Below are 24,546 nucleotides of genomic sequence, written 5' to 3'. Positions count from 1 at the left end.
CGGCAGGGGCCGCCTTGTGAGGCCTGGCGACTGGAAACCTGCCGGGGCCCAACTCCCAGAGCAGCCCCTGCTTCCCAAACACCAGGGAGGCCCCCCAGACCTGGTCAGCCACGCGGATGGTCAGCGGGGCCTCCAGAATCCGGCTCTCCCTGTCGAAGTACTTGCCCGCGTCCTCTGGGAGCGTGTGTCTGCGAGAGACGGCACCACTTGCATGTGCTTCTCTCGTTTGTATTTTGGGAAACGCCAGTGAAACTGACCTGAGAGGTGCACACACGTGTGTGTGTGTGTGTGTGTGTGTGTGTGTGTGATTGATGTCAGAGAGGGAGGGAGAGGGAGAGAGAATCATCAATTGGCTGCCGCCTGCACGCCCCTCAAACCCGGGCCTGTGTCCCGACTGGGAATCGAACCCAGGACCCTTCAGTCCGCAGGCTGATTTATTTTTCATTTAAATATTTATATATATATATATATATATATATATATATATATATATATATATGTATTTTTAATCTGGTGGTGCTTTTAATTCCTGCAATTAGCCCTGGCTGGTAGCTCAGCTGGTTAGAGCATCATCCCCATACACCAGGGTGCTGTTTTTTTTTTTTTTTTTTTTAAATATATTTTATTGACTCTTTACAGAGAGGAAGGGAGAGAGATAGAGAGTTAGAAACATCAATGAGAGAGAAACATCCATCAGCTGCCTCCCGCACATCTCCCACTGGGGATGTGCTCGCAACCCAGGCACATGCCCTTGACCGGAATCGAACGTGGGACCCTTCAGTCCGCAGGCCAACGCTCTATCCACTGAGCCAAACCGGCTTTGGCCAGGGTGCAGATTTGGGCCCGGTCAGGGCATAGACAAGCAGCAGCCAGTGAACGCATCCATAAGGCGACAACAAACCGCTCTGCCCTGCCCTCTCCAGAGTAAAGTGAGTAAACCAGCAGGAGCTACGGGAGGCAGGAAATACAGGGCGCACGGACCTACCCTGGCACCGCCTCCTGGTCTCCGCCTGGGACCCCACCCAGCCTGCCGGTGCCCGGCACTCGGCGCTCACCGCGGCAGGAACTTGAGCTGCACCGAGTAGGTCGACAGGGCCTGGATGTAGCCCGTCTCTGGCAGGAGCTCCATGTGGCCCCTGAGCTCCTTGCACACCTCGAACTTCAGACGCAGGGCCGCCTTCGACCTGCCGCAGGACGGGGGCTGGGACCGTGTGGCTCAGCGCCCGCTGGGCCTGTCAGCTCTCACCACCCGCCCCAGGGTGCTCCGGCACCCCCACGCCAAGCTGCGCCTTGACGTCACAGCCAGGGTCTCCCAGCCCTGCCTCTCAGGGGCTCGCCTTCCCGCCCCGACATCAGGTGAGAATTCTCCTGAATGAAAACACCACGAGGGCTTCCTGATGCCGTGCCCCCATCACGGCTGGTTCCTGGAGCCCCCGCTCCCCAGGGCCGCCCTCCCCGCTCACCCACAGGCCTCTCAGCTACAGGAAGGGGGTTCCCGCTGGGCGGGCCCTGTGACCTGGTCCTGGGAACCCTGGGCCCTGGAAGGGCTTCCAGGAGCCTCCTCATGCTTCTCGCCGCCCAGCCGGCCCGAGCCCGGGCGCACGCTCACCGCGTGTGGACCTGGATGGTGTCCTGGTACAGCCGGTCGAACATGCATATCTTTAGGTCCACGATGGACTTGGGCACCCAGACCGGCACGTCGACCGCCACACCGATGGCTCGGAAGTGTAACTAGACGGGAAGAGAGAACTGAACACGTGGCTGCGGGCAGCGGGCGCCGACCGGCCGGCCGACGCGGGACAGGCTGCACGGGCCCTGCCTGGGGTCCAGGGCACGTCTCAGCGTGGAATTAAGAACATTCTCTACTATAAGGATTTGCAAACAGCCCGGCCGGGGGGCTCAGTGGTCGAGCGTTGGCCTAGGAACCAGGAGGTCAGGGTTCGATTCCCCGTCAGGGCACAGGCCCGGGCTGTGGGCTCCATCCCCACTGTGGGGCGTGCAGGAGGCAGCCGATCAATGATCCTCTCTCATCATGGATGCTTCTCTCTCTCTCCCTCTCCCTTCTTCTCTGAAATCAATAAAAATATATTTATTTATTTTTATTTTATTTTTTTAAAAATATATTTTATTGATTTTTTACAGAGAGGAAGGGAGAGAGATAGAGAGCCAGAAACATCGATGGGAGAGAAACATCGATCAGCCGCCTCCTGCACATCTCCCACTGGGGATGTGCCCGCAACCCAGGCACATGCCCCTGACGGGAATCAAACCTGGGACCCCTCAGTCCGCAGGCCGACGCTCCATCCACTGAGCCAAACCGGTCTCGGCAATAAAAATATATTTAAAAAAAAGATTCAAAGCGGTGATCACAGGGTGGCTGTGCTGGGGGGACAGAGGGAGGCGGTGCCCCCGACGGCAGGCACGGCCCAGCTCGCGCGGGAGGGAGTGGGCCTGAGACGCACAGCACGTGGCCGTGAGCCAGGGCCCTCGCCCTGGACCAGCCGTGGGCAAACTACGGCCCGCGGGCCGAAAGAGCGGAGGGTTCTCTTGCTCTCCCCTCCGCTCCTTCACCAGCAGCAGTGTTAACATGTATTCGTTCACACAAACACTCCATCCGTGCTTTTGTTCCGGCCTCCGGTCCAGTTTAAGAACCCATTGTGGGCCTCGAGTCAAAAAGTTTGCCCACCCCTGGTCTGGACCAAATCTGCCGGGAGCCGTCCGCGCAGATGCGGGGGGCGGGGCGGGGGGGCCCACACGGTAAGGGCGGGAGGGGCACGGGGAACGGGAGTAACCGGCCAACAGATCTGTTCATCATCTTCACAGTCAACCTCACCTCTGGTCACAAAGAAAACTTTAACAAATTAAAAAAAGAGAGAGGAGAGATTGCACAGTATATTATCTGAGCATACTTTCATAGTCGTAAAAAATAAACGATAAAAACTAATGAAAGAAAATTTAGTTGGAAACTGAGAAAGACATTTCTAGGGATTTAGAGCAAAGGCTGTATGCATGAACACGTGCACATGTGTGTGCAAGCATGCGTGCATGCCTATGGAAACATGCACATGTGGACACGCGTGGACACATGCACGTGTGCCCACAAACACATGTCCGTATGTGTGTGAACACACATGTAGGTGGACGTACACCCGTGTAGGCATGTGTGTGCATGTGCTCATGGACATGTGTGTGGACATGTGTCCCTGCCACCACCAGCTGCCTGAGTGTGGGAGGCGTGCGCTGCCGCATGGCCGGGGGCCGGCGCACGGGGAGGCGTGTGTGCTGAGCTGCGCACGGAAAGCCTGCAGGACGCTCACCGTCGGGCACTGCTGGTTCTTGAACGTGAACTGGAACCTGTTCTGGACGGTGCCGGGGGTGACCGGGGAGAAGACGATGGGCACTTTGATGGAGCTGAAGGGGCCGATATAGCCCTCGGTGATCTGCAGGAGGCGTGCGCGCCTCAGGCTTCCGGTCCCACGGAGCCGCCCAGGCCTCCCACGGCGTGTCCCTGAGGCCAGTGGTGGCAGCACCGGCGCCGGGGGTGTCTTCTTGCCACAAAGCCTGGCCCTTCACTGCTCTGCCCTGTCCTTCCCTTCCCTTCCCTTCCCTGCCCTGCCCTGCCCTGCTTTACTGGCCCAGCAGGCTCCCAGTGGCGGCTCTGGTCCGCGGAAGGGCCGCCTTCCCAGGGGGGCCAGCAGACCAGGAGGCGGGGCCTGGCTCACCTCTCCCAGCGTGATCTCCATCTGCTCCTCGGAGAAGATGTGCAGGACGGTGCTCACATCCTCTGATTCTGGAAGAGGAGGCGCCTCAGATGTGAGGACTGGCCCAGTGGGAGGGCAAAGCTGTGCCCACCCCGAGACACGGTCACCCCTACCCTCCTGCTGACGCCAGGGGGCCACGGGGAGCTGGTGTCTGGGTGAGATCCTGCCCTGCTCTGCACCACCTGCTGCTCTGAGCATGGGGGCCCACCTTGGGAGCAGGAAGGGGGGCCCACCTTGGGAGCAGGAAGGGGGGCCCACCTTGGGAGCAGGAAGGGGAGCCCACCTTGGGAGCAGGAAGGAGGGCCCACCTTGGGAGCAGGAAGGAGGGCCCACCTTGGGAGCAGGAAGGAGGGCCCACCTTGGGAGCAGGAAGGAGGGCCCACCTTGGGAGCAGGAAGGAGGGCCCACCTTGGGAGCAGGAAGGAGGGCCCACCTTGGGAGCAGGAAGGGGGGCCCACCTTGGGAGCAGGAAGGGGGGCCCAACTTGGGAGCAGGAAGGGGGCGGCTTTGCCCACAGCCCAGTGAGGGGGAGGTGGGCGCAGCAGCCTGAGAGGAGAGAGCACCCCAGCCAGCCTTTGGGGTTCACTTCCAGCAGGAGGAAGGGACAAGGATTCGAGGGGGTTTGTGTTAAGATAAGCGAACCAACCGCAGGATGTGTGCTGAGGAGCATGGCCGGCCGGGAGGGACGCTGGTGCAGGGGGAGGGCGGGCTGCGGGCTGCGGCCAGGGGCAGGGGTGCCGCCCAGGGCCCAGGCGGGCAGCGGCTCCCCCCCATCTCAGAGACCCCCCATGCCTGCTATTGTCTGGTGACCTGGTGGAGGGGACTGCTGAGTCTGCAGCATTGTGAAGGGAGGCGAGGAGGCCGTGCTGCCGTGTCCGCCTGCAGGGCCCTGCCCTTCCTCAGCGCAGGGCTGGCCCGCCAACTGCCATGTGCCAGGTGCTCACTGCACCGAGCCCAGGGCCCAGGTGGCTGTGCCTCCAGCGACCCCAGCAGGAGCCTCGAGCCCCCCCCCCCGTCTCCTCCTCCCCCTTCGTCCCAGGCTGCGCACCCCTGGGCAGGGCTCCTCACATGTCCCAGTGAGGACCTTCCAGGGTGTGAGGAGCCAGAGCTAAAGCCGGGACCTCCCGGAAGCCTGCTGCGCACTCCGTCCTCCCATCGCCAGTTTCCTGTCACCGAGGGCTAGCCCTGCACCTTCCTCCAGGAGGCGCCACAGGGCCTCAGGGCGGCTCATCCCAGGGGGGCTGCAGCGCTGCCGGGGCCACCCCCCTGCCCCGCTCAGCTGGCTGCACCCTGGTCCTGCCCCCCCCGCACCCCCGCATGTCCGCGCCCTCACCTGGGCTGCGCATCGTGTCCTGCTCCATCAGGGAGGGCTCGTTGCCTTCGGGCCGCTGCTCGATGGGGAGGACTTTTTCGTACAGGCCTCTCTCATCGTAGGTGTAGAGGCTGTTCTACAAGAGAGCAGACCCTGTGCCGGCGCTTTGCACCGCCTCGCACTCACACCTTTGCACCTGCCTCGCACTCACACCTTTGCACCTGCCTCGCACTCACACCTTTGCACCTGCCTTGCTCTCACACCTTTGCACTGCCTCGCACTCACACCTTTGCACCTGCCTCGCACTCACACCTTTGCACCTGCCTCGCACTCACACCTTTGCACCTGCCTCGCACTCACACCTTTGCACCGCCTCGCACTCACACCTTTGCACCTGCCTCGCACTCACACCTTTGCACCTGCCTCGCACTCACACCTTTGCACCTGCCTTGCTCTCACACCTTTGCACTGCCTCGCACTCACACCTTTGCACCTGCCTCGCACTCACACCTTTGCACCTGCCTCGCACTCACACCTTTGCACCTGCCTCGCACTCACACCTTTGCACCGCCTCGCACTCACACCTTTGCACCTGCCTCGCACTCACACCTTTGCACCTGCCTCGCACTCACACCTTTGCACCTGCCTCGCACTCACACCTTTGCACCGCCTCGCACTCACACCTTTGCACCTGCCTCGCACTCACACCTTTGCACCTGCCTCGCACTCACACCTTTGCACCTGCCTCGCACTCACACCTTTGCACCTGCCTCGCACTCACACCTTTGCACCGCCTCGCACTCACACCTTTGCACCTGCCTCGCACTCACACCTTTGCACCTGCCTCGCACTCACACCTTTGCACCTGCCTTGCTCTCACACCTTTGCACTGCCTCGCACTCACACCTTTGCACCTGCCTCGCACTCACACCTTTGCACCTGCCTCGCACTCACACCTTTGCACCTGCCTCGCACTCACACCTTTGCACCGCCTCGCACTCACACCTTTGCACCTGCCTCGCACTCACACCTTTGCACCTGCCTCGCACTCACACCTTTGCACCTGCCTCGCACTCACACCTTTGCACCGCCTCGCACTCACACCTTTGCACCTGCCTCGCACTCACACCTTTGCACCTGCCTCGCACTCACACCTTTGCACCTGCCTCGCACTCACACCTTTGCACCGCCTCGCACTCACACCTTTGCACCGCCTCACACTCACAGGGGAGCCCAGCCCGACCGGGGCGGGTGCTGCTGGCTCCTGCTCCGCCAGCACCACGCCCCCCCAGGCCGCTCCGGCTCCTCCTGGACCTCACAGACACTGGTGCCCGTCCTGGGGCCACTGTGTGCTCCTCCCCCTCCCCCTTCCTCCCAGCTCAGGCTGCCAGGCTCCTCTCCTGGCCCAGCCCCACCCCTGCTTCCCACCCGGAGCTCACGGCCCCCGCCCTCTCTGCTGTGCGTGCAGAGCCAGGGTGCCCGCGTGCGGCTCCAGGGCCACAGGGAGATAGACAGAGAGGGCACCGCTTGGGGCAGCGGCTGCCAGGTAGGCAGGCACCCACTCGGAGAGCACAGAGCTGGCGCCCAGGAGCACCCCAAGGGCGGGGCGTGTGCCCACCCAGCAAGCCCGGCCTTGTGCCCTCACCCACCATCCCGGGCCCTGCTTGGGCGGGGGTCACCCCCCGCCCCCGCCTCCCACCTCTGCCAGCAGCGTCCACATCGCTGCCTGGACATCCCTCCCCGCCCCCCTGGGGAGACTTGGCGGAGACCCCTCCCCAGGCGGACAGAGCTGCAAAGGGGGCTCATGAAGCTGCCGCTTTTTGTCTTTTTGTGACTCCACACGAGGATATTTCTCCACTGATTTTTCACAAAGAGCGGAAGGGAGCGGGGAGAGAAACATCGACGTCAAACACATCGATGGGTTGCTCCCACGCGTGCCCAACCTGGGCCGGGGATCCCACCTGCAACCCGGGTCCGTGCCCTTGGCCGGGAATCGAACCCGTGACTGTCAGTGCCAGGGCAGCGCTCCTTGTAGAAAAGTGTAACTAACTCGGGGGAGTGTTTTAAAAAGGCAGCTCCCCTCCCCCATCCACCCACCCTGCGCCCAGGGGCACCCCTGGAGGCCCATTTGCACAGCCTTTGGGGCAGGGGAGGCCCCCACCGGGACTTAAGGGCACGTGGGAGGCTGGGCTCTGGAGCTCTTGGCCACTGCAGTGCTGCCACCTGCTCGAGCCCTTAAGCCCACGTCCTTCACTCCTGCACGGAGGCATCTCCTACTCAGAGCAGGAGCCCGCCCCTGCAGCCCAGTGCCCAGACTCTGGCATCCCCGCCGCTCTCCCTGGTGCCCTGGAGCCCGCCCCTGCAGCCCAGTGCCCAGCCTCCCTGCATCCCCGCCGCTCTCCCTGGTGCCCTGGGCAGCGGGACACTCACCACTCTCACGGGCGACTGGCTCAGCTCCAGCTCGCAGGGCTCGGATTCCAGCTGGACCCGGAACCCGGTGCCCAGGGCCCCGATGTTGGACAGGGTGATGACCCGGGATGCGGTCTCACCCACCACGTAGCTGCCAAAGTTGATGAGCTCCTTGTCCAGGGACAGCTGCCAGGAGACGCCAGCGGGAGGGTGATGGGGCCAGGCAGCAGCCCACACCGAGCCCACCTGTCCTCCACAGCCCTGGGGGGGCAGCCCTGGGGGAGCAGCCCTGGGGGGGCAGCCCTGGGGGAGCAGCCCTGTGGGGGAGCAGTCCTGTGGGGAGCAGTCCTGTGGGGGAGCAGCCCTGTGGGGAGCAGTCCTGTGGGGAGCAGTCCTATGGGGAGCAGCCCTGTGGGGGAGCAGCCCTGGGGGGGCAGCCCTGGGGGAGCAGCCCTGTGGGGAGCAGCCCTGGGGGGAGCAGCCTTGGGGGAGCTGTCCTGTGGGGGAGCAGTCCTGTGGGGGAGCAGCCCTGTGGGGAGCAGTCCTGTGGGGGAGCAGCCCTGGGGGAGCAGTCCTGTGGGGAGCAGTCCTATGGGGAGCAGCCCTGTGGGGAGCAGCCCTGGGGGGAGCAGCCCTGGGGGGAGCAGCCCTGGGGGAGCAGCCCTGTGGGGAGCAGCCCTGGGGGGAGCAGCCCTGGGGGAGCTGTCCTGTGGGGGAGCAGTCCTGTGGGGGAGCAGCCCTGTGGGGAGCAGTCCTGTGGGGGAGCAGCCCTGGGGGAGCAGTCCTGTGGGGGAGCAGCCCTGCGGGGAGCAGTCCTGTGGGGAGCAGCCCAGTGGAAGCAGCCCTGTGGGGAGCAGCCCAGAGGGGTGCCCGGCTGAACTGGATGGGCTGTCCCTCAGTCGGAAAGGAGGGGCCTGGAGGCAGTGGGCCGCGCGAGTCCCACAGAGACAGGGCGGTCGGGGTCCACAGGCGCGGACCACAGCGAGGCCGGTGGCCGCTGCGGGGAGGAGGGGGCGACAGAATGGGTGAACGGTCCAAGGCGCAAACTTGCAGTTGTGAGAAAGCCCAGGCGCACACGGGACGCGGCGGAGACGGCGACTAAATGAGGGCCCAGAGCGCAGAGCGACAGCCTGGGGGCTCCCTGACCCTGGGCCCTGGGTCTGGGCTCCGCCCAGCATGGGGTGTGTCTCAGGGCAGGGGGGGCGCGACGGAGACCCCGATAGAACACCCCCCCCACGCTCCCCCCTCTAGGACCCCCTCCGCTCGGCCTGGGACGCACGGAGCACTGCTTGATGGAGCACTTCAGGGGGACGGAAAACCGGCCCGTCTGCGCCAGAAACCAGATCCTTCCCTCCAGGTCCTTCTCGACCTGGAAAATAAACCCGAGGGGTGATTCCCCGTGACGCCCCGCAGCCCGGCCGGCCGCCTGCCGCGAGCTGGGCCCCGAGGGCGGCACAGGTGCGCCGGGCAGCCTGGCGCCCCCCCTCGTCCGCCGACGCTCACCATGGGCTTGAAGGTGACCAGCACTTCGCAGGACATGCCGGCCGACATGGGGCCAGGGGGGTCGAAGCTGCAGGCACAGACACGTCCGCGGTTAATCTCCCGCCCGCGACCGCCCACAGCACCGACGGTGACTGTGCCGGGTGGCCAGGCCCTGGACCTCCCGCCTGGCCCAGTGCTGCGCCCGCGCCTCCCAGGACTCGCCCGCAGGGCGCCCGGGGCCACCTGACTGTCCCGAGTGTGAGCGGGTGGGCGGGCGGGCAGGTGGAGGAGGAAGGAGCCGCAAGAAAAGCCCCCAGGGGCCGGGCGGAGGGGACGGCCATGAGGTAGTGGCGGCCACAGCCACTGCTGCCCTGGGCACCGAGGGCCCAGGGTGAGGGCGATGCCAGGGAGGGAGCCCCATGTCAGGGAAAGTTCCAGAAACAGGGCTGCAGCTGCCCAGAGGACGTGGAGTCAGCGGCTGCGGCCTGCTGTCCCAGGTCGGGTCTGACCGAAGGGCTGGCTTCATCAGGAACCTGCCCCTGGCCGTGTGGCGGGTCCCAGCCCCGCCTGGGAGGGCAGGCCCCAGGGGTGGGGCCGAGCGGAGGCCGGACAGCAGGACCAGGCAGACCGTGGCCTGGGCCAAGGGATCACCGCCCAGGGGTTACGGGCACAGGAGGGAACGGGGCCGTTTGAAGGGGAACTTAGAGCTTTTAGACACGAGAAGCACGGCAAGTGCAGGGAGAGCCTCCGTGAGAGTCGTGGCAGCCAGTGCGACACGGCCACGGAGGGGAGCGAGCCGCAGCGTGGGGCCGGGACGGGGCCTGGGGCCGGGGCAGCAGAGGCCCTGGGTGAGCAGTTGTCCGGAGCTCTGGCCCCGGGAGCTGTTGACAGGTCTGAGAAAACGGCTGCTCTGGCCGTGCGGGGAGGCGGGGAGGCGGGGGGGGGGGGCGGGGGGGCGGGGGGGCTGGGGACCTGAGTGAGCAGCACGCCCCCCTCACGCGATGTGGATGAAGTCCCGCAGGTGCTCGTCCACGCCCTCCAGCTTGCAGTAGTTGATGGTGTAGGTGGCGTTGATCAGCGTCATCCTCTTCTTGTACACTTTGCCGATGTCGAAGTCCTGGGGACACGGAGCGTTACCCTCACACCTGGGCGACCGGAGCCGACAGGTGTGGTGAGGTCCCACCCCCCACGGCTGCCCCTCTGTGGCCCGCGGAGCAGGGTGAGGGTTGCCGGGCTCGCCTGAGTCAGAGCAGGAAGCAGCTTCCGGGGGACCCCAGGGGGAGCTGGGGTGGCCGCTGGACAGCGGAGGGCCCAGGGCTGGGTGCATCCCGGCGCCCCCAGCCCCTCCCCTGCAGAGACGGAGGCCCGTCCTCTCTCCCTCTGCAATAGGACACGCAGAAGCCACACCCCTCGAAGGCGGCCTGAGCCGGTCACCCCTGCACCAGGGCCCCGGCTCGCCTTGAAGTGGATGAGCTTGGGCTTGCTGTTGAAGGGGCAGCCTTTGAACTCGCGCCCGGACGCCACCTGCTTGTGGACCACCCTGCTCCGCAGCTGCTCCACGGTGCGGGCCAGGATGTCCTTCTCCATCTTCGTCCCCCCGACGGGCTTGCGGTCCACCTCCTCCTTGGGCACCTGGGGTCGCAGGGACAGAGCCTGGGCCGGAGGCAAGGCCTGGCCCAGGGCAGAGGGAGGCGCGTCCCATGTAGGGGTCACCAGGGAACCCCGACGTGAGCCAGGCGGGCGCCTCGCTTCAGAGGAAGGGAAGACAAGACCGGCCAGGACCCCAGCAGATTTTCGGGAGATGGCGGCAAACCCGGCACAGAGGCAGGGAGAAGGGGCCTCCCGCCTCGGGGACGGGCCGGCCCCAGGGCTGCCTTCCTGAAAGTTCTGTGAGTCCCGGCCGAGGAGCTGGGTGTCCTGCTGCCCTTGCTGCCCCGGCCGGAGGGCCTGTCCGCAGGTGCCCACCGCCCTCCTGGGCCTGGCTCAGGTCCCGCCCTTGTGTCTCGGGCCCCCTCAGCCCAGCTTCCCCGGAACCAGCGTGGCTTTGCCTTTACGGCAACGGCACCGCGCGTGTGTGGCCTGGCCGCAGCTGCCGGTGCAGGGACAGAGCCGTGGCGGTGGCCGCTGTCCTGGGAGCTCCCTGCGCACGGGCTGACCGCCTGGCCGCTCGAGTGGTGCCTGCTCCTTCAGGGCCAGGAGGCCGGGGCTCGGCAGGGAGCACGTCCCTTGAAAAAGGCTTTCAAAGGACGTTCTGAACCTGTGCCTTTTCTGGAAGTTCTTTCCCGAAGACCAAGCAGACGAACCTAGGACCCGTCCCAACACCGGAGGCCGACCGCATCCCCACCGAGCCGCCACGGGGGAGGGGGAGGGCCGGGCCTGCGACTCGCACGTCACGTGCGAGGGCAGGTACCTCGTGCGCCTTGTGGCCCTGGTTCCAGAGCCCGCAGATTTCCGGCTCCACCAGCGTCTGGTCTTCCCAGCTGAGGCTGCCGGAGGCGCCCTGGATGGACTCGCTGGAGACGGCTGGCATCAGCCTGGAGCGGTCGGGGAGGGGAAGGCTGGCGCTCTCCTGTCGGGGAGGAGCACAGCGGCTGCTGCGGGAACAGGGACCAGCAGCCAGAAGGGCACGGGGTCAGGGCCCCGCTCTTCCGCGTTCCGCCGACCGGAGCCCCCATTGCAGGCTTTTCCATTTCAAAGACAACGCGCATCTCCACGCTGAGCGTTTCCTCCGACGCCCGCGAGGCCTCCCCCTTGCGGACGGCTGTGCCGTGTCCTGCCTGACCCCGAGCTGCTGGCATTTCTGGTTTTCCCGGAAAACACCCCGAAACGCCCGGTGGTGACGGGACAGAGCCGGGGCTCCGAGCCAGACAGGACGTCAGGCAGAGGTCAGGACGCAGAGGGTGGCCCCGGGAGAGGAGCAGGGCAGGTGCCGGGGAGCCCAGACGGGCCTGGGAAACAGGAAAAGAGCTGAAATGCACGGAGAGGGGAAGCCGGAGGGTGCTGCCCGCAGCGGGGTGTTGAAGCCAGTGACCGTGACCTTCAGGTGCTGGGGTCACAGCGGGCACAGGGCAGAATCGAAAGTGCCAGGCCAGGCTCAGGAGCGGCTCCTGCCCCTGCCCCACACCCTCGGAGAGGCAGGCAGACGGCCCCCAGTGTGGAGGGAGGACGGAGGGAGGGAGGGAGGGAAAGAGGGACGGGCGGAGAGGAAAGCTGCCGTCTCTGCATGTGGGGGGCTGGGGCACAAGTCGGCCCTGGCCCCTGGCTGACCTTCCGTCTTGGCCTGTAAACTGGGGAGGGAAGTGGCCCGAGCCGTGGCTCCCGTGGCTGACGAGGCGCAGGTCCTGGGTCCTGCCCCTCGCCCCTGAGCCGTCGCCCGGGACAGGCCGGCTCCCAGATGGACACATGGCCGCGACCTGCAGCGGAGCTGAGCCCTGCCGCTCCCCTGAGCCCCTCAGAGGGACCCCGCCCTCGGGAAGAAGCGGGAGAACCGGGAGGGGAGGGATCCACGGACGGGGAGGTGACGCCGCGTCCCCAGGACGCCACCCAGCGCCGTGCTCGCTGGGTCCTCTGCTCCCCGCGGGGCTCACCACTGGGCCGGGAGCCCTGGGTGTCCTCCCCTCGCTGACGTCGGCCAGGTAGTCCCAGGTCTTGTTCCTCAGGGAGGGCCGGGCCGTGGCCGTGGCCGTGGCCATGGCTGTGGCCGGCGGTGATGGCGGCCGCCGCCTCCTGCTCTCCTCGGCCTCCTCCTTCAGAAGCCGACCCACGATCTCATGCTTCCTGAGCGTCTGCTCCTCCTCGAAGGCGCTGGGGAAGGCGGCGGCTCAGAGCAGGTGTGCGGCTGGGCCTCCCCCCTCGGCGAGCACAGGCCCTGCCCAGCCGCCCAGGCCTGGCCCCCCTGCTCCGGGGAGCCCAGGACTCGAACCTCCACCCAGTCCAGTCCCCACAGCAAACAGGGGCCTCGCCCCTGGTGAGCTTCCTGCTGGCACCAGGGGTGCCCCACTGAGGCGCACACACAGGAGGCAGCATCAGGGCCTGAGGCTCCTCACGCGCCCGCTCCCTCCAGCTGCTCCTCCTGCCCCCCCTTCTGCCCCAGACGAAGGGCCTGGGGGTGGGGTGATGCTCAGGCACCAAGATGCCTGGACAAGAGCCGCTGTCCCAGGGAGCGGACCAGGAGGCCACACCTGGGTGGATGCTAGCAGCTGGGAAGGGGGGTGGGTGGGTGGGTGGGAGGACAGGACAGGCAGGAACCTGGGCCTGAGCGAGCACTCCTGCAGGACCCCCGGGTGGGTCACCTGTGGGGCCTCCTCTCAGGGCCGGTGTGGCCCGGAGCGGTGGCGGGGACCTCGCAGGGCCCAAGGGCTGTCTCGGGGTGAGTGACAGCCGCGCTGAGCTATGGTCTGGGGGGGCCGGAAAGGGGTGCCCCAGAGCTGAAGACGAGCCCGGCGGCCTCAGCCCCAGGAAGGGACAGAGAGTGGGTGGGGGAGGCTGGTGGCGGGAGCAGCGCCTGGAAACCAGGCAGGAGGCCGAGGGCAGCGTCCGAGCACGCGGTTGGGCCCTGAGCCCATGGGCCCGGGCAGGGAGGGCTTGGCAGGACCGGGTGGAGGGGGGACTGGAGCCTCAGGCTGCATCCCACAGGCCTGTCCTGGGGGGGCTCAGGCGGAGGCAGAAGCACCCCCTCCCCGCCCCCCGTCAGGCCGGCACCTCTGGGGGCCTCACCGTTTCTGGGCTTCCAGCTCCTGGCGCCGGTGCTGATGGAAGAGGAGCTTGAAAGCGTTCCCGCCCTGGGCCAGGATCGCCTGCTTCTCCGCCCGAGCCTTCTGTGCAGCCAGCTCGGCCCTGGCCTGGCCCCACGCTTGAAACTTCCGGAGCGTTTCCTTGGGACAGAACACACAGAGGTCACAGCCCTAGCAGGGCCTGCACGCCGGCACACACATGTGCACGCCGGCACACACATGTGCACGCCTGCACACGGAGCCCCTCCTGCGTCCTCGGTGGCGGAGCCCGTCTGCGCGGCTGTGTGCCCCCCGCTCACCTCTGCGCCCTTGCTCTTCCTGCCCCCCTGCCCCCCCCCCCCCAGGGCTCTCTCCTGCCTCTGAGCCTTTACAGAGGCTCTCCCCCTCCTCCCGACTTCCCTGGCCTAACGGCACATGCTGAGCCCCGGGGGGTCACCTCCTCCAGGGAGGCCCGAGCCCTGGAGCCTGGTCACAGCCCTCCCCACAGGGCCAGGCCGGTGGAGGGCGGGCCGCACTGCTGTCCTTTGGCCAACCTGTGCCTGGCGAGGAGGCCGGGCGACACGGGGTGTGTCCCCCGGGAGCACTGAGTCTTGAGACGAGGACGTGGGGGCACTTCCGGGGGGCCGGGGGGCCAGGAGGGGGTTCGGGAGGGTGGGCAGGGTGCGGACAGCTCGCCCCACGGGGCCTGAGGGTGAGGCTGGAGGGGGTGGGAGGCGGTGGGAGGGGCCTACCCGGTTGGCTGTGATGCTGTTCTTCAGGGCCAGCACGGCGTCCATGCGCCTCTGCACGTGCTCGCGGGCCTCCCGCTCCCGCTGCCGCTCCTGCTCCTGCACCCTGGGGAGCGGGCACCGTGAACGGCCGCCCGCAGGCAGGCGTGTGGGACGGAAGGGAACCGGGGCCACGTGGACCGAAGCCGACGTTCCCGGGACGAGGCCGTGCCCGTGGCCCTGCTCTGGACACGCGGGCACGCAGCTCGAAGCGAAGCGCACACTTTTATTCTCGTTTGAGGGTGATGGTGAGGTTCAAGGACAGATGGAGGCCGGGCTGCCCGCGTGCCAGCCTCCCCGCCCGCCCGCCCGCTGGGAGGGCGCTACCTGCCCAGCGAGGCCTTCAGGAACTTCACCGCCACCCGGTGGTTCCGCCTGGCGTCCTCCACCAGCTTCAGGTGCCGCAGCCCGTGCTCCTTCTGCAGGTGCGTGGACCTCCTGCGAGACAGGCCGGCTCCAGCTCGTGCCACGGCCCCGGCAGGACGCGGGCGGTGAGCGCCAGGGGAGCCCCCGGGAGCCTGGATCCGGCCGAGGGAGCCCAGGAACCAGGACCCCGTGGGTGCGGACCTGGGCCTGGGCCCCACGTGGGCGGCAGAAGGGGGTGGCCCAGGGTTGATTTTTAGAGAGTGGGGGCCCCTGGATGGAGACAGAGCCGCTGAGCGATGAGGGTGGTCACGCACAGACACACACACACACACACACACACACACACACACACACGTGCGTGTGCAGGGGCTGGAGGAGGACGTGCATCCTTCGGGCGGGGTGCTGGGTCCCTGGCTGTGACACACCTGGGGGTGCTCTCCGCTCAGAGCCCAGGGCTGAGTCTCAGGAGGACGGGGAGCCCGAGGGGAAGGGGGTCTGGGAGGGACATCGACGTGAGGTCGAGGAGAGGGACTCGGGCAGGGGCAGGGGCAGGGCCCGCGTCCGGCCCACCTGACCCTCAGCAGCCGGTTCCGCTCCGTCTTGCCCCAGGCCTCCTTCTCCTTGGAGAGCTGCTGGGCCGCCTGCTCCCGTAGGCGCCTTCCCGAGGCCTCCTGCTCCTCCGTGGCCGCCTGCTGCGGGCCCTCCGGCTGCCCCTCCAGGGAGGTGGCGGGCCACGCGGCGTTCCTGGCGGAGGAGGGCGGTGTGTGGGAGGGCACTGTGCCGGCGGCCCCCTCCGGGCAGGAGCGCCCGCCACGCGCTCTCCCTCAGCGAGGCCTGGCTTCTCGCCTGGGGGTCCCTCTCGGCCTCCAGCTCTGAGAGGAGGCCCTGGGACGCGGCCGGAGGCGGCCCACGCTGCACTGCACAGCGAAGGACGGAAACACGTCAGGAACATGTCAGGGCCGGGTCCCCGAGCGCCTGGAGGCCACGCACCCCAGGCCCCTCTGAGGCTCAGCGGTGCCTTCGCCTGGCCTGCCATCCCCACGGAGACCCCCCCCGCCCTCCCTGCTCCCCGTGGGCCCCCACGGCACTTCTCCAGGTGGGGCCGCTCCCCGCTGCCAGCCCCTCGGAGCAGCAGGCCCACGGGCTGGGGGCAGGAGGAAGGACAGCAGCTGAGCCCAGCTGTGGACTCTCTCTCTCTTCCCTGCCCTCCTGCGGCTGCGGCGCCTGGACGCCGACCCAGAGCCCAGCGCTGATCTCAGATCTGATCCCGCTGCACTGCGGAGGTGAGTGGGCGGGGGTGGGGCAGGGGGTGGGCGGCCGAGACCCCCGTGTGGCCTACTCACCTGGGCAGGCCCAGCCCCGAGGGCACCCTGCCCCTCCCTGCAGGTCCCCAGGACGCCCCTCTCTGCCCACAATGTCCTTCCCCGTCTCTGCCAGCGGCTCGCTTTTGTCACTGGGGTCCCAGCCTGGAGTCGCCTCCCGGGGGACCCTGCCCTGTCCACCTGCTTCCAAGTGACTGCCCGTCTGGGCCTCTTGGCCCCTGGCTTCCTGCCCTTGTGACCCCCAGATGCTTGGAGTCCATTCGGGGTCGTCTATTCTCACCCGGTTTGTTGTTAATCCTCGCCCGAGGGTATTTTTCCATTGATTTTAAAGGGAGTGGGAGGGAGGGGGAGAGACAGAGAGAAACATCGACCGGTTGCCTCCTGCACACGCCCTGACCAGGGCCAGGGGTCAAGCCCTTGCTGGGAATCGAGCCGGGAACCCTCAGTCTGAGGGCCGACACACTGTCCACTGAGCCACACTGGCCAGGCCACTTCACTGCGCGGAGGCGTGTCTGCCCGTGGCCCCGCCCACCCACCTGCACGGCCAGGGACCTACCCGTGGTTGGCCTCCTTGGCTTTCATCCTCTGCAGCTGCCGGGTGAGGAGGTCCATCCGCTGGGAGGCGCGCAGCTCCCCTCTGCAGTGGGAAGGCAGGACCGGACCGGTCACGGCGGGAGTGCGGCACGGCCTGCCTCTCCCCGGCTCCTCCGCTGCTGCCCGGCCTCCAGAGGGCGGGGGCCGGCCGGGCGGGCATGCCGGTTCCCAGGGTCTCGGGGCCAAGCACGCCCAGGGGCTGCTCCTTCTGTTTCCTGGGAACCCCTCCGGGAGCCCGTGTGACCTGCGCCCACGGGGATGACCTTGAACGGGAAGGGCCCCGGGGCCCAGAGGGCTCAGGCCTCAGACCGGACAGCCACGCCCATGGGGCTGCTCTAGCGCCCGTCGCCTCCGTTAAAACTCCAGAACCAAACCCTGGGCACCAGCTCTCACGGCCCGAGACACGGAGCCGCCCGAGGTGTCAGGGGTCTTGGTTTTCTGGGGGAAGTAGGTACTGAGGTCGCACAAAAGAACATTGTGTGGCCACAGCTGGGGTGGCCCAGTGGAGAGAGCGCCGGCCTGCGGACTGGGCCGTCCCGGATTCCACTCCGGGCCAGGGCACATGCCCTCGGTTGCAGGCTCCTCCCCGGCCCGGGGCCCTGGCTGGGGCGCGTGCAGGAGGCAACCGGTCGATGTGTCTCTCTCGCATGGGTGTTTCTCTCTGTCTCTCCCCCCCGATCCACTCTCCCTCAACGTCAGTGGGAAGTGTCCGCGGTGAGGCTCCCAGGGAAGGCGGCCTGTGAGCTGGGAGACACCGACGGCCGGGGGCCAGCACGCGCCGCCCGCACCTTGCTTCCAGGTACCTCGGCGGGAAGCATCACAGACACGACACCCGACACGCGGGATGAGCGGCCAGTGGGCTGCACAGCGGTGACGGCCGTGCGAGTGTTTCCAGCTTGTATGTGAGTGCGATGTTTCTCAGAGACGCTGGGGGACACGCAGTGGGTGGCACCGGCACTGCTGCTAAGCTGGGTGGTGGCCGGGCAGCAGGGAGGCCCAGCCAGAGGACCCGGGGCAGGAGGGGCAGCCGCAGCCCGGAGGCCTGTGCATCGAGGCGGCGGAAGCCCAGCCCCGGCCTCCAGGACCTCTGCCCCCCGCCCCTCCCCCCCCGTGTCTGCCCGCCCCCCAACGCCCCCCCGGACCAGGCTCACCTCGTTCTCTGGAGGAGGAGGTCCTTCTCTTTGTGCAGCTGGGCCAGGCGGCCCACGTCCCTGCGCAGGATCAACCCCTGGACCCAGTCCAGGACGGACCCCTTCTCACCAGCCTCGGCCTTCGCCGCTCCCCTTGGGCTGAACGCAGAGGGCACCACTGCCGCTGAGCAGCCAGCACGCCCCGCGGGACGCAGCCCAGCCAGCCCCCGGGTCCGAGGGCCTGGGGTGCCCCCCGCACCTACCGGCTCCCCAAGCAGGCACCGCCCTCAGCCCCCGGAGGAGGGGTCTCCACCTTGAACTCGGGGTCCTCCAGCTCATCTCTCTCTAGAAACCGCGGTGAGAGTCAAGACAAAGAAAAGCACGTGGAGACATTCAAGTGGGAGGTTCTAGAACAAACCCGGACAAGCTCAACGTGGGCAAAGGTGGTGATGGCGCCCCAGAACAATGGTTCTCCAAGCGTGGTCCCAGGAACCCAGGGGCTCCCTGAACCTCGCTGGGGTGGGGTCTGCAGAGCCAGACCATTTTCACAAGAATACCAAATGCATTTGTCTCTCCCACGCCTTCTGTTGCCGCTGTCCGTCCGCACCCGACATACTTTTCCAGTGATTTTTAGAGAGTGGACGGGAGGGGGCGAGGCCGAGAGAAACATCCACGGGAAGAGACACATCCATTGGTTGCCTGCGACCGAGGGGAGGGCTGGGGCTCCAGCCCCCCACCCCCCCGACTCCCCGAGTGTGCGGTGCAGTTTGCAGAGGCCGCACGACACGGGACACGGCAGCAGGCGTGGGAACCCAGCTGCCTCCGCTCAAGCACGCTTCTCGTGGGCCCATGGTGCTATTCCAAGTGAATAAATAAGTGCAGTATCTTCAGCCTCGGTGTTTAATGCAGCAGCAACCGGGCGTTATAACCGACATCAGCAGAAGCCCTTGGGGGGTGGGGGGGTCTCCGACAGCTGTTCAGCAGGTTAGAGAATCGCTGCAGGCTGCGGGCAAAGCGTGGAGACCGACTCCGCTCCTTCGAGAATCTCCACAAAACGACGGGGAGGGAGCTACCAGGGAGGGGGCTCAGCGGTGAGGGGGGGCAGCTCGGTCTCGGAGGCGAGGGGGGCAGAGCCGGCGGGCGGTGGGCCAGGAACCCACGTCCTTCCCAGGGCCCAGCAGTGCCCCCCAAACTTCAGACCATCAGAGAGCCAACAACAACCACCGAAACAACTGGGCCGCACCCCAAGGACTGGATGGGAATGGCCTTAGGTTTCTCAGTGAAGACGTCGGAAACTGAGACGCGAATGTCCGCCACTTTCCAAACTCGCAGACACAGCTTATCTTTGTTTCGACTAAAGACAGAGTAATATCAGCTCCCTCTTTGCAAAAAACAACCGTGTTTAGGAGACTCACATCTCGCCTGGCCGGTGGGCTCCGCGGTTAGAGCGCCGGCCTGCACCCCGAAGGGCCAGGCTCGACCCCGGCCGGTTAGGGGAGCACATGTGAGAGGCAATCAATCCATGTGTCTCTCTCTCACGATGTTTCTTTCTTCTCTCTCTCTCCCTCCCCTCCCTCCCTCCCATTCTCTCTAGAAATCAATGGAAAAATATCCTCAGGTGAGGATTAACCAAAAAAGAGAGATGACTCCCTCTGAGAAAAACCACAAGAATCCACGGGACCGTGAAGCGCGTCCCATCTCCGGCCGCTGAGCTGCCGCGGCGACGCGCTTTCTCACCGTCCTCCAGGAGCGGGACGTCCAGGAGCTCCACCTCGGGGGATAGGCAGGCAGCGCTCTCCATCTCGGGGGCAGGAGTCGGCTGCAAAACATGGTTACAAAACACAGATGCACACGATCGTAGGCTTTTAAAAATAACCTCGAGTTGGGTTTTGTAGGAACTAACAACTTCTCTTGTAAAAAGACGTTGCCCTGACCGGTGTGGCTCAGTGGATAGAGCGTCGGCCTGCGGACTGCAAGGTCCCAGTGTGCTGGGCTGCATATCTGGCGCTTCGGCCAGGCGGGGCACACTGTCCTAGAACACACAGATAGGAAGGTGCTGACATCCGGCCAGGCCTTGAGATATGGTCTCATGGCCCCTTCCCAGCACGCAGGTCTTCTTTCTCAGAAGGCCCGGAAGTCTCATTCCAAATTTGGGAGACAAAAGACTGGAGAAAGTATAAATAAAGAGAGTTTTCTCCATATTGGGGGCCCAGAATTTGAAAGACACATTTTTCTCTGGGCCTGCACAGAATTTAATAGTAAAGTGTAACTCCTGTGGTCTGGGCTGCAGTTCGGCCTCTGCTCCGGCAGGGTGCTGTGACTGTAGTCGCTGGCCAGCTTCATAAAGGCTCTTAAATTTGAATTCTGAGCCGGTGGTCTATCTCACTGAGTGAACCCATAACACCAGGTTCGGTTCTGGTCAAGGGCATGTACCTGGGTTGCGGGCACATCCCCAGTGGGGAGATGTGCAGGAGGCAGCTGATCGATGTTTCTCTCTCATCGATGTTTCTAACTCTCTATCCCTCTCCCTTCCTCTCTGTAAAAAATCAATAAAATATATTTTTTTAAAAAAAGACGTTAAGAAGATGAAGAGGTGAGCGTGGACTGGGAAGGACAGCGCAGCACAGGTGTCTGACGCGGGGCTCGCGTCCACAACACGTCCAGGGTCCTTCACCTCAACGAGACAGAGAGCCCAGACCCCATGTGACAGGGGCAGACACCACCCGGGAGACAGCGACCCGCCAGCTGGGAAGCCGACACGGCCGCAGTCAGGTGCCTGGTCCGACCCCAGGGCACAGGCTGGTTAGGCCTCCTGAGGTCAAGGGCACTGATGACGCACTTGGCCGGCCGTTGGGGCTCAGTGGTTGCGCATTGATTGACCTATGAACCAGGAGGTCAGGGTTTGATTCTGGTCAAGGGCACATGCCTGGGTTTCGGGCTCGATCCCCAGTAGGGGGTGTGCAGGAGGCAGCCCATCAGTGATTCTCATCATGGATGTTTCTCTGTCTCTCACCCTCTCCCTTCCTCTCTGAAATCAATAAAAATGCATTTTTAAAAAAGTGTATTTTCCAAGAAATGAATCCTGCTAGCAAAATAACAAATAAAATAAAATACAAATAGAGTGAAAGGCCAAGCTAAAGAAAAGCATCTTACCAAACTGGATTAAAAACCAATAACAAAAAATCGAACTCCTTGAACCCCGATTTGAAAGCCAGGAAAGGTTGCAGCTGCGTGGAAACTGTCACCAGGAAGCCGGGGCGTTGCTTAGAAACGAACAAAACGCTTTAGACAAAGGGCAGCGACCGCGTCAGGGGTCACTCACCCGACGACGCCCGGTTCCCCAGGAAGACGCGGCGGTTCTGGGTCCAGGACGGGAGGGCGCCCTGTGTGCGGGCGACAGGCTCCCAAGTGTCGGGGGCGACACGCCCCGCGGGCACCTGATTCTCAGATGCTTCAGGGAAGGCCTTCCGCGTGGGGTCCACTTGCAACTTCCACGGGAACCTGGGGTTGTTCATGAATTAGGAAAAGCACGTGCGCCGCGTCCACGCGCATCGCGCCAGGTGCTTGGATGTGAGCAGACAGCGCGCCAGGGCGGGTTTGCGTTTAAAGCCAAGTGGGTGACAGCGCGCGCCCCCGGCCCCTTCACCTGCCCGGACGCCGCGGCCCCGGTACAGCCGGGCTGCGCTCTGCTCCATACTCGCCCCGCCGACTGCGCGGGGACAGCACGCAACCCCGCGCCAAGCCGAGCAGGACCCACGGCCCCGCTCCCGCAAACCGCCTGGGAGGCGGCCAAAGCCCCAGCGCCCGGCCCCGGGCTCCGGGCCAACGGACCCACCTCTCGGCCCACCTGCCTGGGGTCCGGGTGGCGCGGGGTCTGGGCGGAGACACCCCGACGGCGGCCCCTCCTCCGGTCCCCCCTCCGCGGCAGCGCAGCCCCGGCGCCCGCGCGGCTCTCCCCGCAGCCCGCAGCGCGGTTTGGAGCGGCAGCTCCCGGCAACGGACGGCTCCACGGGGAGGGGTGCTCGCGCCGCCCGCTCGCTCGGCGATGGCTCCGTCCAACGGCAGCGCCCCCCGCCCCGCGCTGGGCGATGGTTTGGTCCCGCGCGGGTGCCCGGGACGGCGGGTTGGGTGGTGGCGGGGCTGTGGGCTGCGCCCCTGCGCCCCTGCGCCTCTGCGCCCCTGCGCCCCGGGGGAGGCCGCGCCCGGGAGGTGGAGGGTCTGGGTTGGCCCGGCCACCAGGCCGATGCGGAGCCCAGTGCCGCCCAGTGGCCTGGGCCCCAGGCCTGACCGCCTCTCTGGTTCCGCCCAAGCAGCTGAAGTTCGCACGCGTTGCAACTTAAGAAATTGGAGCGGTCACGTGAAGTCAGGGTCCCGCTTCTCTTTCCAGGGACTGATTGGGGTCGTGTCACTTCAACCCTAAGAGGAGCCCCCGCGGGGGGTGGCGAGGAGGAAGCGACCCCTGCAGGCGGCTCAGTGTGTGAACTCCCGCTGGGCTGCGACGTGGCTCACGGTGTGGCCGCCCTCCTGCGAGCAGCACTGCCAGCAGACAGTGCGGCTGCTAAACGAGGTCCCTCTCCAGATTTCGGGGGGGCTGCACCTGCTCCAACCCAGTGCACCCCCCTCTGCCCTGAGCTGCCCAGTGCACCCCCCTCTGCCCTGTGCACTCCTCTCTGCCCTGAGCTGCCCAGCGCACCCCCCTCTGCCCAGTGCACCCCTCTCTGCCCTGAGCTGCCCAGTGCACCCCCCTCTGCCCAGTGCACCCCTCTCTGCCCTGAGCTGCCCAGCGCACCCCCCTCTGCCCTATGTACCCCTCTCTGCCCTGAGCTGCCCAGCGCACCCCTCTCTGCCCTGAGCTGCCCAGTGCACCCCCCTCTGCCCTAGCTGCCCAGCGTACCCCCCTCTGCCCTATGTACCCCTCTCTGCCCTGAGCTGCCCAGTGCACCCCTCTCTGCCCCGAGCTGCCCAGCACACCCCCCTCTGCCCTGTGTACCCCTCTTTGCCACAGTGGGACAGCCTCAGCGTTTCAGCCCCTGCCGACAGGACACGCCCCAGTGGAAAGGGAAAGTGTGGCCCTGGCCGGTGTTGCTCAGTGGATAGAGCCTCGGCCTGAGGACTGAAGGGCCCAGAGTTCAATTCCCGGTCAGGGCACATGCCTGGTTTCAGGCTTGATCCCCAGGGTGGGGGGTGCAGGAGGCAGCCGATCAATGATTCTCATCATTGATGTTTCTATCCCCCTCCCTCTCTGAAATCAATCTATACGTATAAAAGCCTAAGAGACTGTTACGACCGAATGACTGAAACAACCGGACCACCTGTTGACCAGCCGCTATGACACGCACTGACCACCAGGGGGCAGATGCTCAGCACAGGCGCTGCTCCCTGGTAGTCTGTGTGCTCCCCACCTCCTGCTGCTGGCAACCCCCCCTCCCCACAGCCGGCCAACCTCCCGGCCCCATCAGCCCCCATCAGGACTGGGTCAGATGGCCAGGCCTAGGGACCCCACCAGTGCATGAATTCCAGCACCGGGCCTCTAGTAAAAACATATATATATATTTTTTAAAGGAAAAGTGCACGCCCAGAGCTGGCAGGGAGCTGACTTATCTAGACAGAAGTCCCCACCTCTGATCCCTGATTGGTCCATCCTCAGGCAAATGAGGACTCTAAATCCTCCAAGTTTGATTGGTCCAAAAGACACTGTCCTGCTTGGTCAGAATGGAACTGCTCTGATTGGTAGGTGACAATGCTGAAGGGAGTGTTATGGCTGCACAGCTCTGATTGGAGGGGGAAAGCCTCAGTCCTATTGGTTGAATAGGATTCTGGGAACTCCTTTATAAGGGCCTCACTCAGCTGGCAAGAAGACTGCAGACAGGTGGGTAGTTTAGGGCAGGTTTCTCCAGGAAGTGCAATAACTGCTTGAGAGGCCCCTGTGTAGGAGTGGCTGCTAGGCTCTGCTTTAAAGACATGTTTTTGCCCTAGGGGGTTTGGCTCAGTGGATAGAGCACAGGCCTGTGGACTGAAGGGGCCTGGGTTCGATTCCGGGGGCTCCATCCCCAGGGTGGGGCGTGCAGGAGGCAGCTGAGCAATGATTCTCTCTTCTCTCTCATCATTGATGTTTCTCTCTCTCTCCTTCTCCCTCCCTCTCTGAAATCAATAAAAGTATATTAAAAAAAAAAGAAAAAGAAAAACTTTTTAACAATATACATATTAAAAAAAAAATTTGTGCCCTAACTGGTTTGGCTCAGTGGATAGAGCGTCGGCCTTCGGACTCAAGGGTCCCAGGTTCGATTCCGGTCAGGGGCATGTACCTTGGTTGCGGGCACATCCCCAGTGGGGAGTGTGCAGGAGGCAGCTGATTGATGTTTCTCTCCCATCTATGTTTCTAACTCTCTATTTCTCTTCCTCTTCTCTGTAAAAAATCAATAAAATATATATTTTAAAAAATTTGAGCCTAGTTGGCCATCAGGAGCATGCCCCTTCCCTTGCAGAGCTGGCACCTCTCGGCACCCCACTGGCCACTGGCCGTCCTGGACCCGAGGCTCCGGGTGCCACGGTGCGGCCTGTGTTTTCCGGGGATGGTCGCCCATCAGAGCCAGTCAGCCTGGCAAAGAGCGCCTCCCCGGTGAGAACTGGAAATTGCCAGGAAACCGTGTCGCCTCCGTCCTCCGGTGCC

General features: G+C 65.0%; 1 protein-coding gene across 1 annotated transcript in view; it reads right to left on the bottom strand.

Annotated features, from left to right (window-relative positions):
• Positions 1–24,546, bottom strand: part of CFAP74 (cilia and flagella associated protein 74) — a 45,753-nt gene that overhangs the window by 9,506 nt on the left and 11,701 nt on the right. Inside the window, exons 2-22 of the mRNA XM_081086134.1 lie at positions 19,614–19,695; positions 18,140–18,221; positions 17,898–18,035; positions 16,709–16,789; positions 15,401–15,574; positions 14,792–14,902; positions 14,429–14,531; positions 13,681–13,838; positions 12,552–12,768; positions 11,375–11,533; positions 10,423–10,596; positions 9,963–10,081; positions 8,986–9,052; positions 8,762–8,851; positions 7,504–7,668; positions 5,095–5,209; positions 3,723–3,790; positions 3,318–3,440; positions 1,610–1,731; positions 1,056–1,184; positions 101–188 (exon numbers count right to left, since the gene is read on the bottom strand). Of these exons, the coding sequence (XP_080942260.1) occupies positions 101–188; positions 1,056–1,184; positions 1,610–1,731; positions 3,318–3,440; positions 3,723–3,790; positions 5,095–5,209; positions 7,504–7,668; positions 8,762–8,851; positions 8,986–9,052; positions 9,963–10,081; positions 10,423–10,596; positions 11,375–11,533; positions 12,552–12,768; positions 13,681–13,838; positions 14,429–14,531; positions 14,792–14,902; positions 15,401–15,574; positions 16,709–16,789; positions 17,898–18,035; positions 18,140–18,221; positions 19,614–19,677 (2,547 nt within the window). The 5' untranslated portion in view covers positions 19,678–19,695. The remainder of the gene's footprint in view (positions 1–100; positions 189–1,055; positions 1,185–1,609; positions 1,732–3,317; positions 3,441–3,722; positions 3,791–5,094; positions 5,210–7,503; positions 7,669–8,761; positions 8,852–8,985; positions 9,053–9,962; positions 10,082–10,422; positions 10,597–11,374; positions 11,534–12,551; positions 12,769–13,680; positions 13,839–14,428; positions 14,532–14,791; positions 14,903–15,400; positions 15,575–16,708; positions 16,790–17,897; positions 18,036–18,139; positions 18,222–19,613; positions 19,696–24,546) is intronic.

This window comes from Myotis nattereri, assembly GCF_964212035.1.
Source record: "Myotis nattereri genome assembly, chromosome: 3".
Classification (NCBI taxonomy): Eukaryota; Metazoa; Chordata; class Mammalia; order Chiroptera; family Vespertilionidae; genus Myotis; species Myotis nattereri.
Note: the sequence above shows the minus strand (reverse complement) of the source record. Positions and strands in the feature narration are given on the sequence as shown.